The sequence below is a fragment of the Triturus cristatus genome, chromosome 7 (genome assembly GCF_964204655.1).
Source record: "Triturus cristatus chromosome 7, aTriCri1.1, whole genome shotgun sequence".
NCBI lineage: Eukaryota > Metazoa > Chordata > Amphibia > Caudata > Salamandridae > Triturus > Triturus cristatus.
Genome location: NC_140590.1, coordinates 867,844,347 through 867,860,957, shown reverse-complemented (window position 1 = coordinate 867,860,957; position 16,611 = coordinate 867,844,347). Strand labels below are relative to the sequence as shown.

Here is a 16,611-nt window from a genome sequence, read left to right as displayed (position 1 = left end):
GTTTCTCCGGGAGGTGCTGCATAAGAGCCTCAAGCTCATCGTAGTGTGCTCTGTCATACCGCGCAAGCAGCGCTTGTGTATTCGCAATGCGCCAGATGTTTGCGGCTTGCGAGGCAGTGCGTTTACCAGACACATCTAAGAGTTTTGATTCCTTATCTGGCGGTGGAGCCTCACCAGAGGACTGGGAGTTAGACCGCTTTCTAGCTGTGGACACAACTAGGGAATCTAAAGGAGCAGGGCCCTTAATGTATGTAGGGTCTGTGGGTGCTGCTTTGTACTTCTTTTCTATTCTGGGGTTTAAGACCCTGGCCCTGACAGGGTCTTTGAACACCTCTGCAGCATGTTTGGTAACACCCTTAAGCATGGGCAAGATGGCTGTGGACTTGTCCAGAATATCAAGCGTATCCAGTAAGAAGTCGTCTTCCACTGGTTCGCTATGTAGTTCCACCCCATGATAGTGTGCTGCTCTCTGCACTAAGTGGTGAGACCCTAGTGAGTCCTCTGGGGGAGATGGCCTGGATGGGTAGAGGTCATCTTGAGGCACATCTGGTATGTCAGGGTTTTGGTAATCCTCCCATGGGTCTGGGGTCCCAGGTGGTGTGGGGTCCATTGGGGCGTCCGCTGGATCATAATCTGGATCCCCGTAATCCGGTTCTGGGGACGGGGTTGGGGAGTGATGAGGCAAGGGTGGCGGAGACCTGGGAGGGAGAGGAGGTGGAAGAGGTGGAGGAGGAGGAGGAGGAGGAGGTGGTGGGGAGGGCACTCTGAGAGGAGATGTGGCAGAGTCCTTCCATTTGGGCGGTGGAGGAGGAGCTGGTGTGTCAAGACGTCGTTTCTTGATAGACAAAGTCAATAGCCCAGTCTTTGGATCCTTTGATAAGGTTTTTTTGAGAAGGATCAGGTGTAAAAAGGTCCGTTGGCGCCGAATCGTCCGCTGGCGCCGATGTTTTCGGAGCCGAGGATTTGGGTGGTTTCTCGCCATGCCTTTTTGTAGCCTCCGGAGCGTCGGTACCGAGGGATTTATGTTTGTGTTTCGTCGGCACCGAGAGTCCAGGCTTCGGCACCAGTGGCTTCGGAGTCGAGCTGGGCGTCACTTTCTTCGGTGCCGAACGGTGTTTATCGGCACCAGGAGTAGGCTGGCTCGAGCCCGATCTGCCGTGAGACTTGTGAGGCTTCGACACCGGGCCCGAAGGTGGGGTGATAGAAGCTGCGTGTTTGGTTTTCCCTAGGCCCGAAGGCGAAGGTGTAACCTGAGTCTCTTTGGATATGGGCGCGGGGGTGGGAGGGGGTAGAGTACTCACGACCCTCTGCGCCGGTGTGATGTCCTACAGGTCGGAGTCGTCGGCCTCAGAAGCGCTGACGAGGTCTTCCTCCTGCTCGGTGTGTTGTTGCCCCGAAGCCCCGGTGTCGTCTCCGAAGATGTCCGGTGGAGCCGCGGTCGATGAGTGCGCCATGGTGCGTCGAGCTCTTCGATCCCGGATGGTCTTTTTTGATCGAAAAGACTTACAGGCGGGGCAGTCTCTAGCCTCGTGTTCTGGAGAGAGGCAAAGGTTACACACCTGATGGAGGTCGGTGTGGGGAAATTTAGACCCACATTTTGGGCACTTTTTGAACGGAATCCTTTCCATCGGCCGGGACCGGAGTCGAGGAGGGCCCGAAGGCCGGTGCCGATGTGTGGAATCGAGAAAAGTGCCTCTACGAGAGATGAAGAAGATGAAGAAACTCGATGAACGAGGATTTTCCGTCGAGGCTGGAACCGTAAAAGTTCGAAGCCGGAGCACGAAGTATCACATCCGAGCCCGATGGCGGAAAAAAACAATCTGAGGATGGAGCCGAAACCCATGCGCAGTACGGACCGAAGGAGGAGTCACCGAACTCGTGACTTCCAAAGACTGTCCAAAGAACAAAAACAAACTGCAAACATCCGGGCCCAACACCAGATGGCGATCTATGCAAAGTGTACAATCTGCAGCTCATATGCCTCGAACATAAATTTATAAAGCGCCTTTTATCTGTCCCATCTGGTACCTCAAATAGTTTCTGCCATGCCGAGGTGGGTATTGATTTTGTGAGTGATTTTATCCATGTCTCTCCTCTGTTGCTATGGAGCAAGGTTTGGCGGTCTGAAGAATTGAAACTCACAAAGGAAATCTTACAAGACTGCCTTAAGCTTGATTATTCTATGGAGATCCCATGGCTGCTATATGTAAGGGAAACCCTTTACAAGATTGGATTGGGACATATATTTCAAAATCCCGAAATGGTTGGCAAGGAGTCTAAGTCAATGATTAAAAACGCTTATTTTACCAGGTTAGGTATGTTAAGAAATAGTGAGCATGCACTATATAATAGGGGTAAGCTGCAGCAGCAGTTTTACCTATCGAATATCGTGAATACTCGATGGCGTTTTTACCTGACAAGGTTCCGTCTTAGCTCTCTGCACTTCCTTTTTGCTTTTCCAAAACAAGGGGGGTGGTGTGAGAGACTACCCCCTTGCCCTTGCAATGATAAGGTTTCACAAAGCACTGTGCACCTCATCCTCGTTTGTGCTCTGTATAAAGATCCAAGAAACCGGTTCATCAAGCCTGTTTTGTTAACTCTTGGATCTCGTTATTATAAAGAGGGTTATGAGTATTTACTGTCCTTGTCAACTCCAGCTATATGTAGTGCTGTGCTTAGTTTTATTAGATTGGCATTCAATATTAGAAATCGATATTGAACAGTATTATTATTGGAAACCTTCTGTAATAGACTACTATGTGGATTTGTATCTAAATGGAACGCACAAGCACTTTGCAATATCCTCATATATGTGACCTTTTTAGTCTAAATGTATTGCAAATTTAATATGGATATATAATTTGTACTATGGATGTCGACATAATTTCATGTTTTTTTTAATTTAAAAAAAAAATAATTTTATGTAATTTTTTTAATCTGTGTATACTTTTATGATTCTATGTATGAATCGAAATAAAGTTTTTAAAATCGAATCGACTATTGGGAAGGATTTAAGCATGTGAATATATAAAAGAACCAATGTTGGAGGAGCTTATTTTACATTATATTACACATTCAGCGAAGTCCACAATAAATGATGGAAACATGAGTGCGACCCAGGAAATGTCACCCACTGACAAGCCCTTTGTGACATCCTCTGGCACATCTCAAAAGCCCTAATAATAAATAACAAAAAACCCACATCTCCAGTAAGGCCCTCTTCGTCCAACCTTGTCTTTCCATGAGACTGCAATCCAGCTCCATTACAGTGCTTCATCATTCTGAAACTGAAGGAACTTGTACATGTAGTAAAATCCAATTGCACTTCTGGCTCCCCTGTTGCTGCTTGCCTGCGCCTGAAACACTTCTTCAAGGACATTCTCTTATGCACATCAGGAGCTTTCCCTGCGAGAGATACCCCAACAGTCTCTTTCCATTCTGGCCCATTCTTCAATGATTTCAGGACTTCTACATCAAACTCCAACTACAGAAACAAGGTGTAGGTTCTTCAGATCCGGCAAACTACAGACAGAATGCCGGTGTACGTATCGTAAAGAAAGTTATTTTGGGAGGAACCTTCATGTACTAATCAACATTTTTGAAGAACAAAGCTTATCCAACTTCCTAACTGGGCACATGCTTGGACGTAGCACACAAGCCTTATTATTTGCCATTTGTGGTAATCTCAAATCAACAGTTGACGAGAACTAATTTCATGCACTCCTGTTTGACAAATACATTTGAGACAGTTCAACTTTCAATATTACTATAAAGAGTTTGAGAAGTTGAAATAAAAGGGATTGTTTTTGACTGTATCTCTTCATAGCTCACACAGACATCAAGTAGTCTTCCTATCGTCCATTATGGTCTTTACTCTTTAATATCAGTTCTGGTATCAGACAAAGCTCCACAACCACTCTGGCCAGCAAAACCTTCAATCTTTCCTGATATAACTACTCTGATGAAACACAGAATAGAGATCATCTAAAAACTGTAAAAGCATCCGGTCTAGGTGCTTGCACCTGGGGCACTGGACATCCCATAATCGTCTAAAAAAAAAACGTAGGAAAATTGAGATGCTCACTTGGGAATCATGTACCACTTTCTACTCTTGCAGCCTTAGGAACCAACCTCCTCTGAACTCTTGCAGCAAGGTGAATAACCTTGGACTGATTATGGGCCCAAACCTTTCCCAATTCCTTATATGAACCAGGTAGTGACAAAATGTTTTCACCTACGCCCTGGGAAGACATAACTTCCCTTACCTGGGTTCATTCATCAAGTCCAAGCTGCAATCATATCCCCACCCCAGTAAAATGTAAGAAACCACACCGGTATAGTACAATGGATCTCCAAAATAAAGATCTTATCACATTAGACCTTCACTGGATGCTTGTGGCCAGGCAGGTCTCCTTCAACGCCATACTCATTACACGTTCATTCATTACACATCATGCCATTCATGGTACATTACTAATTTGTTTGCAATCAAATCTTCACAAGAACTCACCGAGAAGCCTGCATAGATTAAGAATGGTACCACTTAAAGGTTCACAATTTCCACACTGGTGGAACTTCTTTTTCCATACAAACTGCCAAACTCTAGAACAGTCTCCTAACACAAATTAGAAAGAAAAAAAAAACATCTGCTATTGTAAAAAGCTAAAAATGAAGCTTTGCTCATTAACTTCATATACCCCAACAAGCCATATTATCCTCACTGTTTCACTCCCAATGATCTGACAAAGAATACTTAATGAACAAAAGAACTGCTATACTGAAATTAAGTCAGGTCCAACAGAGAAGATACTACTTAAGTGGCATCTTATCACTCTTATACTGATATGCACCGTAGACATGAATGGGATCAGTATCTTATCTGTAGTTACAAGACAGCTGGCTGGTTTCACAAGGTCCGAAGCACTGAGAAATCATGGAGCCGGATAAGTGAGTAAGGGATATAGGATATAAGAGAGGCAGCATAATCAGAGTTTTCTCAGGACAGTCGATGTCGTGGTACACTGAGAATCATCCTTAAATTACTATTTTATTATATAGCAAGAATGTTCTTTATCATTTACTTAAGCAGTCCTGATTTGGATGATATAACAAGAAGAAAATTGTTTTTCAGCAAGTGGAAAAACACAGTCATAGGTGTGAGAGAAAGTAAAGGCTCAACTCTCAAGGATTTTGATGACACAAGTACATCATAGTCTGGGAAACGACAGACTATAGTTTAGGGAAATGTGATTATATACATAGGGGCATCAGTTCCAATATTCAAGGAACAGTTTGTGATGCTGATTTACTGTCCCAGAAAGGATGCCATTGGGTCGTCCGGTCTCGGACGTTTCATTCGATATGCCTCCATCTCCTCCTCAGTGGGCTCTTTGGACTCATATATGCTGTTGTATGCCCTCTTCCGCTCATCTATTTGGAGGAGCTCTTGCACGTGCTTAAGTCGGGCCTCCTCAGCGTTCAAAGCCTAATGTCAAAAGGAACAACGAACAAGTTAAAAACAGTAAAGGGTAAAAACAATACAAGTTCTGCAAATGTTGGAGATAATCAGAAACAATGTTTTAAGTTTTCAAACAATAACCGGAAAGGTCAGACAACGATCTAACCAAATATTTTTATTAGGACATTATGTATGTAAAAATGAAGACTGCATTTACAAACAAAAGTAGATTGAATTAATGGTAATTTGCATTTTAGATCAGCTTCAGATTTTTTTTACTGCATCTAGCACATAGCTTCTAGACTTCTAAAAGGCCCTATTTTTGCTGCTGCGACAATACATAACAACATTGGGAATTTGCAAGGCAAAATGATTTACTGTTGAGTAATCAAATAACAGACGGGCCTTGGCCAACCCATAAAGTTTGGACTGGATGGCAGTATCTTTGTCAGGTTCTAGGTGTGCTTTGCCCAAGGTATCAGCACGTCACCGGAGAGGCTGTATAGAGGACGTGTGCCGCCAGAACTAAGAGCCCAACAGTGCAGAGTTGAAACTGTGCATATTAGGGTCAAAATTAGAAGATAACACTCTCAGTGATTTATCAACAGGACATTTTGAAATTGCAGACAATGGTTATGTTTTATTGCAAACCTTCATCAAACGGCAAATAAGGAAGGGACTCGCAATATGGGTTTCAACTGCTTTGTGTGCACATATTTCAAATATTCAGGTTATAAATAGCATTTTACAACAGCAGACTGAAACCTGAAATGTTCACTGATAGTTTACACCACAAGGATGACTACTGATCAATCTATTGGAAAATTTCTGTTTATAACAGTCGTAGAGGTAGCAGGAATAGTTACTAGCCAAAAACTCCAAGAAGGTAGGAGTCCCACCAAGGTACTGTCTGACCTACATAAAGGTGAACAAAGTACATGAGCTTTGCTGTTTGCCTCTATCTTTGATTAAATTTTAAGCAGTGGTCAAATTTGCGGCGGATGTATATGTATGTGTGTGTGTGTGTGTGTATATATATATATATATATATATATATATATATATATATATATATATTACCTACTGGCGGTCGCCAGTAGGTAGTTATAGTTAGGACCCTGTTTCCATAGGAAATCCGCAACATTCTATTTTGAATAACTTTGGCGCCGGTCGACGAATCCTCGCGAATTTCTCAAAATAGGTGAGGCGCTACGCTCCGCTCCTACCCTGAAAGTCTCGGGGGGATTCGTCAAGCGGGGGCTGAGATAAAAGGGGGGTCCCAAAACGCGTTTTTCCCATGCATTTTTCCATAGGACCTTTAGACAGGGCTACAGCCCGAACGGCTGAACAGAATTACTAGAAATTTGGCAGAGAGGTAGTCCTCAGGTCAAGGAAGTGCCTTTTGTAGGTTTGGTGTAAATCTGTTCAGTAGATTCTGAGAAAATAGCCTTTAAATCAATATATATATCTGAGCCAGCTTACGGTACGCTTACCGTAAGCTTACCGTACGCGTACGGTGGCGTGCGCGAGCGCGATTCTGATTGGCTGTTACATCTAAGTAAACATTCGAATCGGTCGAAACCAGGAAGCGGCGGCCGCCATTTTCTCTCTCGCACTCTGAGGGGGGGGCTGTAAACAAAGGCAAAAAACATATAAAGGGGCTGTTTAGACAGCGCCCATGCACATAGCCATGTTAGTTGAGTCCTCAAAGGCCAAAAACGGTAAATTTTTATTTTTTGAAAATTTCGCCGATTACGCTTACCGTACGCGTACGGTGCGCTTACGCTAAAAATTTTAATAAAAAAAAAAAAAACACTCTCTGTGCATGGCATATTATTGTCATCACTTACAAATTAAATTTAACAGATTACCTATCACAAGGAAGCGCATAATATGTCCTCCATGTGCGCACGGTGCGTAACGTGGGCAAGCGGGGCGCGTAGCGCACTGCGTGCCCACCTTGCGTGTACGGCACTAACTGCGTAAAGTGGGCGCGCGGTGCGCGAAGCGCACCGCGTGCTCACCGTGAGCGCACGGTGCGCGAAGCGCACCGTGCGCGCACGGAACGAACTGCGTTAAGTGGGCGTGCACGCCACGAATGGCGTAAAGTAACTTAGCATTTAAAAAACCGTACAAATTCACTGAAAAAACCATAGGTTTCACACACGTTATAGTTAGGAATTAGCATTTAAAAAACCTTGCAAATTCACTGAAAAAACCATAGGTTTCAGACATGTTATAGTTAGCGGAAATTTTACTGATAAAAAACCAATGAAATTCCCCCGTTATAGTTAGTGCAGGCAACTATAACTCACGCGACCGCAATCTTCTGCTGATGACATATGTGTCTTTATGAAAAAAAAATATTTCTAATATATGTATAGCTAAAAATTTATGGAAGAAGACATGGGCAAATAAGTGTCTAAATACAGTATTAGCATCAGCAGAGGATTGCGGTCGCGTGAGTTATAGTTGCCTGCACTAACTATAACGGGGGAATTTCATTGGTTTTTTATCAGTAAAATTTCCGCTAACTATAACATGTCTGAAACCTATGGTTTTTTCAGTGAATATATATATATATATATATATATATATATATTATCTACTGGCGGTCGCCAGTAGATAGTTATAGTTAGGACCACGTTTCCATAGGAAATCCGCAACATTCTATTTTGAATAACTTTGGCGCCGGTTGACGAATCCTCGCGAATTTTTTAAAATAGGTGGGGCGCTATGCTCCGCTCCTACCCTGAAAGTCTCGGGGGGATTCGTCAAGCGGGGGCTGAGATAAAAGGGGGGTCCCAAAACGCGTTTTTCCCATGCATTTTTCCATAGGACCTTTAGACACAGCTACAGCCCAAACGGCTGAACAGAATTACTTGAAATTTGGCAGAGAGGTAGTCCTCAGGTCAAGGAAGTGCCTTTTGTAGGTTTGGTGTAAATCTGTTCAGTAGATCCTGAGAAAATAGCCTTTAAATCAATATATATATCTGTGGCAGCTTACGGTGCGCTTACCGTGCGCTTACGGTAAGCTTACCGTACGCGTACGGTGCCGTGCGCGAGCGCGATTCTGATTGGCTGTTAGATCTTAGTAAACATTCAAATCGGTCGAAACCAGGAAATGGCGGCCGCCATTTTCTCTCTCGCACTCTGACAGGGGGTTGAAAAACAAAGTCCAAAAACATGTAAAGGGGCTGTTTAGACAGCTCCCAAGCACCTAGCCATGTTGAGGGAGTCCCCAACGATCCCCCAAGTGAAAAAAGGCAAATTTAATTTTTTCGAAAATTTCGCCGATTACGCTTACCGTACGCGTACGGTAAGAAATATGAAAAAAAAAAAAAAATATCCACATTCTCCCCACCCCGTGTGCAAAAGATGTCCGCAGGGCACCTTTTGTGCATGGCTTATATGAGATAAATCAAACATATATTTTACCTGTCACAACGATGCTCATCATATGTCCTCCATGTGCGCACGGTGCGCGAAGCGCATCGTGCGTTCATGGCCCATGTAGCGTAACGTGGGCACGCGGTGCGCGAAGCGCACCGTGCGCGCACGGAACGAACTGCGTTAAGTGGGCGCGCACGCCACAAATGGCGTAAAGTAACTTAGCATTTAAAAAAACGTACAAATTCACTGAAAAAACCATAGGTTTCACACACGTTATAGTTAGGAATTAGCATTTAAAAAACCTTGCAAATTCACTGAAAAAACCATAGGTTTCACACATGTTATAGTTAGCTGGACATTTTACTGATAAAAAACCAATGAAATTCCCCCGTTATAGTTACTGTAGGCAACTATAACTCACGCGACCGTAATCCTCTGCTGATGACATATGTGTCTTTATGAAAAAAAAATATTTGTAATATATGTATAGCTAAAATTTAATGGAAGAAGACATGGGCAAATAAGTGTCTAAATACAGTATTAGCATCAGCAGAGGATTGCGGTCGCGTGAGTTATAGTTGCCTACAGTAACTATAACGGGGGAATTTCATTGGTTTTTTATCAGTAAAATGTCCAGCTAACTATAACATGTGTGAAACCTATGGTTTTTTCAGTGAATATATATATATATATATATATATATATATACACACTGAAAAAACCATAGGTTTCACACATGTTATAGTCAGCTGGACATTTCACTCGTAAAAAACCATTGAAATTCCCCCGTTATAGTTAGTTCAGCTAACTATAACTCGCGCGACCGCAATCCACTGCTGATGACGTCACATATTACATCACTCATGACATCATCCAGTGAATATGTGTCTTTCTGGAATTGCTGAATAGGTTGTTCTAACTGGTATTGGTATCTCTATAGTTTTCAAAACTTTAGTTTGTGTTTTTCAATGTGTGTATCAAAGTTTATATTCGGATAAGAGGAGGTCTGCCACTCTTACACAAGGATGATGTCATCAGTGATGTCATCAGTGATGTCATTTGAGATGTCATGAGTGATGTCATGAGTGATGTCACTGACCATGTCATGAGTGATGTAATATGTGACATCATCAGCAGTGGATTGCGGTCGCACGAGTTATAGTTAGCTGAACTAACTATAACGGGGGAATTTCAATGGTTTTTTACGAGTGAAATGTCCAGCTAACTATAACATGTGTGAAAGCTATGGTTTTTTCAGTGAATTTGCAAGGTTTTTTAAATGCTAATTCCTAACTATAACGTGTGTGAAACCTATGTTTTTTTTAGTGAATTTGCAAGGTTTTTTAAATGCTAATTTCCAACTATAACGTGTGTGAAACCTATGTTTTTTTTTAGTGAATTTGTGAGGTTTTTTGAATGCTAATTTAGGTATGTATTATTATATTTTTTATATATTTATTTTACAATAAACTACCTATGTATATAGTTATAGATTGACTGTATCCTGTAATATGGAATGGCTCAGCAAATTTTTTTTGAATTTGCATAAAGTTGAACAGCATAGTTAATATTTTCTATAAACTTATAAACAGTTTAAAATGTTTTTTTTTTTTAAGCGTTTTTCACGGTGCGCGCACCCCGCGATTTTTGGAAAAAAAATAAAATGTTTTTTTCACCCTTCGGGGTCCTTCAGGGACCCCCTGACAAAGGCTAGGGGGTCAGAAACTCTCTACCCTGCCCCCTTTTCACGTTCTCCACCTTTCTTTTTCACTGTCACACACAAAATGGCGTCCGACACTTCCTGATTTCGACCGATTGAAATGTTGACTGACATCTAACTACCAATCAGAATTACGCTCGCGGACATTTGGTGCGCGCATATAGATATTTATGTACTTTTAATTGCAATTTTCTCAGGAACTACTGAACACCATATATGCAAAAGGCACATGCCTGACCTGAGGACTACCTCTTTGCCAAATTTCAAGTAATTCTGGTCAGCCGTTCGGGCTGTACCTTCGACTAAAGGTCCTATGGGAAAATGCATGGGGAAAACGCGTTTTGGGACCCCCCTTGACAAATCACCCCGAGACTTTCAGGGTAGGAGCTGAGCGGAGCGCCCTTATATTTTTGAAAATTTCACAAAGATAAGTCAACCGGCGCCAAAGTTATTCAAAATATAATTTTCAGATTTCCTACGGGAACTCGGTCCCAACTATAACTATCTACTGGCGACCGCCAGTAGTAAGTAGAATATATATATATATATATATATATATATATATATATATATATATATATATATATATATACACACACGTTCCTGTTACTTTCAAAACAAGTGCTGCCAGCTATTAAACTAGACATTTCACATGCTATGGGATGCTGCTGCCCGCCATCCCATAGCACACTGAAATGTCATGGGGGTGGGCACCCTGGGACATTGCTGGAGCCAATCCTGGGGGGTGGCGGTCCCTAGTGCCATTGACAGCCCCCTTCCCATTTTGAAAATTGCCCGGGGGAGGTGGTGGTCCCTGGGGCAGTGGGGGGCTTGTGCCTCTCTCGCATTCAAGTATAGTAGCGCCGGGGAGGTGAAAACACATAAAATGAATTGTCTAAATACAGTATTAGCATCAGTAGAGGATTGCGGTTGCGTGAGTTATAGTTGCCTGCACTAACTATAACGGGGGAATTTCATTGGTTTTTTACGAGTGAAATGTACAGCTAACTATAACATGTGTGAAACCTATGGTTTTTTCAGTGAATATATATATATATATATTTTATTTATTTTTTTCACTGAAAAAACCATAGGTTTCAGGGACGTTATAGTTGGACATTTCACTCGTACAAAACCATAGAAATTCCCCCGTTATAGTTAGTTCAGCTAAGTATAACTCGCGCTCCCGCAATGCACTGCTGATGATGTCACATATTACATTATTCATGACATGGTCAGTGACATCACTGATGACATCTCAAATGACATCACTGATGACATCATCCACATCAAAATCTGATGCACCTCCTCACACTCTAATATAACCTTTGATTATGGTAGTCTGTAAAATACAGACTGCCATTTTTGAAACCATCGACACGAATACCAGTTACTACATACGCACTCACTGATTCCTAGGTCTACACACACATCCACTCATTCACCCATACAATCACTCATACATACAGTCACTCATCAATACAGCACTATCATATGCACTCATACACCTATACAGACACTCACACACCACCACTCATCCATGAAGTTACTCACACACCTAATCAGTCATGCAAAGAATCAATCACACTCCCATTTCCTCACCTATACAGTTATACACACACCACCTCACTTATTCAAACATATACTAACACATACTTACTCTCTTATACAATCACTGATACAAGTACACACTCATCCATACAGCCACTCTCACAATCACTGACTCTCACGTATAGTCATTTATATACACCAACTCTCACATACACTACCTTTTACATATGTAGTTACTTGGACATGTACCACTGAGACATCCAATCTCTCACCAACACTCACCCATACAGGTGTTTCCATATGCCCTCTTGAACCCATACAACCAGTGAATCAACCACTCACACATCTATCCACAGAGTCACACACCTCCCACCCACCCACCCACACACACACTCAGTGTCCCATACAAATACTCAGGCAACCAATCAATAACCCATATAGACACGCATGTAGCTAATGACCAACATATGCAGCAGCTTACACAACAACAGACATACTGATACACACATTCAGACAGTTAAGGGCATATGTATCAACATCACCATTTGCGATTCTCAAATAGCGATTTTTAAAGAATCGCTATTTGAGAATTGCAAAACAGGATGTATTTAAAAAATTGCAAACTTTTTGCGATTTCTTAAAATTCCTTAATTGCGATTAGCAAATTGCGAAATCGCAATTAAGGAATACCTGCCCATTCATTTCTATGGGCCAGGAGACCCATAGGAATGAATGGGAAGTAATTCTCAAATAGCGAATCGCAATTTGCTAATCGCAATTTGAGAATAATTTCAAAGGTGCAAGGGTGTCATGATGACACCCTGATGCACCCCTGAAATTAACATGTGTGTGCATGTGTGTGCATATGGCGCACATACATGCCCTAAGGGCATGTATGAGCGCCACGTGGCACTTTGTAAAATTCAAAAAAGTGCTTTTTGAAAGGAAATCGCAAATTACCACCAACTGGAAGTTGGTGGTAATTTGCGATTTCTTAAGGATAATTCGCACAACTTGGGTGCTTTTTACATATCATTTAAGAAATCGCAACTTGCGATTTCTTAAATGCTTACGCAAAATTAAGAAATCGCTAAATTAGCAATTCCTTAATTTTGCGATGGGACTTGCCTCATACATCCCGCTTACCGATTTTTTAATCGCAAACGCGGTTATTTTGCGAATCGCGGTGTTTGCGATTAAACATTTGTTTGATACATATGCCCTTTAGTCACTAACCCATGCATTTAGTAAGACACATTTAATCACTCACTTATACAGTCAGTCACGCACCTACTAAATCCTTCATCCAGACATTTATACACCCACTAATTCTTCAATACACCTTGGAATATATATAAAACAAATTTAAACTTTACAGAAACACACAGTCACTGGACAATGTCATCAGTGATGTACTGGTGGTAACTGACTATGACTAACCGGGACCGGAGCCAGTGCTATGCTAACAGACACTTAGAATACAGTGAAAACACCTATATACACTAGGGAACACTATGCGTTGGGGTACCCCTGTAATTAGCATCACCTCCTCTGTATTTGCCATGAGTTAGTGCCTGGGTCATTGCATGAGTACATGGCTAGTGACTGGATGATTAGAGTGCTGCATGGACAATGCATGGTGATTTTATAACTGCTTGAGTCTTGGTGGAGAGATGGATAAGTACATGATGCTGGATGGGTGATTTGAGGAGTGCATGGGTAGTGACAGAGGGATTTTTGGAGTGTATGGGTACAACCTGTGTAATTGGAGGAGTGAATCAGTACTGTGTAGGTGGTTAGAGGTCTACATGGGTAGTGCACAAGGGATTGTAGCAGTGCATGTGTTAGTGCCTGGGTCCTTCCATGAGTACATGGGTACTGACTGGAAGATTAGAGTACTGCAAAGAGAATGCATGGTGAATTTATAAGTGCTTGGGTTTTGGTGGAGTGATTGGATAAGTACATGGTGCTGGCTGGGTGATTGAAAGAGTGCATGGGTAATGACAGGGCGATGGCTGGACTGCATGGGTAGTGCTCAGAGGATTGTAGCAATGCATGTGTTAGTGCCTGGGTCATTGCATAAGTACATGGGCACTGATCGGATGATTAGAGTACTGCACGGACAGTGCATGGTGAATTTATAAGTGCCTGGGTTTTGGTGGAATGATTGGATAAGTACATGGTGCTTGCTGGGTAATTAGAGTAGCACCCTGGGGTGCGTTCCCCAACTTAAAACGCGCCACAGGGCACGTTTGCACACTTGTGACATCAGGCCACGCCCCTCCCTGCACCACTGTGCAAACGCACCCCTTGGTGCGTTGTAAATTGGGGGATTAAGTCCCCTTGATTCCTGAGGGTCCCTGGGGGCCAACTAAACCACCAGATACCTACAGTAAGCGCCACAGAGCTGTGTTGCAGAGTGGTGTAAAAAGGGGGCATGGCCTTGGACCATCTCTCAGCAACGCAGCTCCCTGACGCTTACTGGAGGTATCTGGTGGGCTAGTTGGCCCCCAGGGACCCTCAGGATTCAAGGGGACTTAAGTCCCCAACTTAAAATGCGCCACAGGGTGCGTTTGCACACTTGTCACATCAGGCCCGCCCCCTCCCTGCACCACTGTGCAAATGCGCCCCCTGGAGCTTTGTAAATTGGGGTATTAAATCCCCTTGAATCCTGAAGGTCCCTGGGGGCCACTAGCCCACCAGCTACCTCCAGTAAGCGCCACAGAGCTGTGTTGCAGAGAGGTGTAAAAAGGGGCATGGCCTCTGAACACCTCTCTGCAACGCAGCTCCCTGGCGCATACTGGAGGTACCTGGTGGGCTAGTTCGCCCCCAGGGACCCTCAGGATTGAAGGGGACTCAATCCCCCAATTTACAATGTGCCAGGGGGTGCGTTTGCACACCTGCTATGTCAGGCCCCGTCCCCTCCCTGCATCACTGTGCAAACACGCCCCCTGGCGCGTTGTAAATTGGGGGATTAATTCCCCTTGAATCCTGAGGGTCCCTGCGGGCCGACGAGCCCACCAGGTACCTCCAGTAAGTGCCACAGAGCTGCTTTGCAGAGAGGTGTAAAAAGGGGCGAGGCCTCTGAACACCTCTCTGCAACGCAGCTCCCTGGCGCATACTGGAGGTACCTGGTGGGCTAATTAACCCCCAGAGACCCTCAGTATTCACGTGGAATTAATTCCCCAACTTACAACGTGCCAGAGGGTGCGTTTGAGTGCTGCAGGGAGGGGACAGGGCCTAGCCGCGATGCCGGCTTCTTAAAAAAAAAATGTGCCCCACTTCTCTTTCCTTTTTTTGGGCCCTGGGGACCCCATCCCCCAGGGCCTGACCCCTTTTTAAAAAATATATATATATAAACAGGAAGGGGGCCGCGTGGCCCCCTCCCAAGGCCAATTTCGGCCCCGGGGACACCATCCCCCGGGGCATGGCCATAAATTATTATTATTTTTTTAATGTAGGCGGGGGAGGGGTGGCTCCCCTCCTGAGGCCTCTATTAGCCCCGGGGACCCCATCCCCCGGGGCTGTGCCTCTTTATTTATTTTTTCTAATTGATGGAGGGGGCGTGTGGCCCCCCTCCTAGGCCACTCATGGCCCCGAGGACCCCATCCCCGGGGCCTGGCCTTTCCATTGGGGGCTGTGGGGGGACCCCAATTCCCCAACGGTCTCGCCGGCTCCCTGCCTACTGCGGGAGCCAGTATTGCTTTTCCACACGGGGAGCTGCTGACATGCAGCTCCCCTTGTGGAAAAACAATCTGGTTTGGATTTTGTAAGCGAGAGCAGGAAACCTGCTCTCGCTTACAAAATCCAAACCAGTGGTGGTATGACAGAGCCCTGCCATAGCAAACAGCAGTGTCCCGGGGGTGGGCACCCCGGGACACTGCAGGACCCAGCCCTGGGGGTTGGCGGTCCCCAGGGCCATAAAGGGCTCCACGAGGGGGGCCGCGCGGCCCCCCTCCCTAGAAGTGCAAAGCCCCTGGGAGGTGGTGGTCCCCGGGGCCCGTTACGGACCCCGAAATTTATACAGTGCCCAGGGAGGTGGTGGCCCCCGGGACTGCGGGGGGGCTGCGTACCCCCCGCAACTCATAGATCTTGCCCCAGGGAGGCAGGGAGGTTGCGGTCCCTGGGGCAGTGTGGGGGGATTGGGCACCCCCACACATTTTTTTCAGTGCCCCGGGACCTGGCCCACCCGGGGGCTTAAATACAACAAATCGCGGGAGACCGCGCTTTTAAAAAAAAAAATTCTCGGTCGGATTCGCGACCCCAGCGCGAAATCGGCCAATTTGTTTTTTTTTTTTAATGCTTTTTTTGTCCCCTGAGCATGCCTAGCGGGTCAGAGTGTTTCTACCCTGTCCCTTTTCTTTTTTCTCACCTTTGTTTTTCTGTTGTCTTGTCACTCAGTTCTACCGAGTCCCAAGATGGCTGCCAACACTTCCTGGTTTGGAGTGTTGGCAGCCAATTAAAATGAAGCTCTTGGTTGGGAGGGTTC

The 16,611-nt window shown here is 44.4% G+C and overlaps 1 protein-coding gene across 4 annotated transcripts in view; it reads right to left on the bottom strand.

The window, feature by feature from the left end:
- Positions 1-5,028: 5,028 nt before the first annotated feature.
- SLU7 (spliceosome associated SLU7) overlaps positions 5,029-16,611 on the bottom strand; it is a 264,929-nt gene continuing 253,346 nt past the window's right edge. For all 4 annotated transcript variants that reach the window (XM_085617820.1, XM_085617821.1, XM_085617819.1 and 1 more), the window contains exon 16: positions 5,029-5,485. In XM_085617820.1, coding sequence (XP_085473946.1) covers positions 5,306-5,485 — 180 coding nt within the window. In that variant the 3' untranslated portion in view covers positions 5,029-5,305. The remainder of the gene's footprint in view (positions 5,486-16,611) is intronic.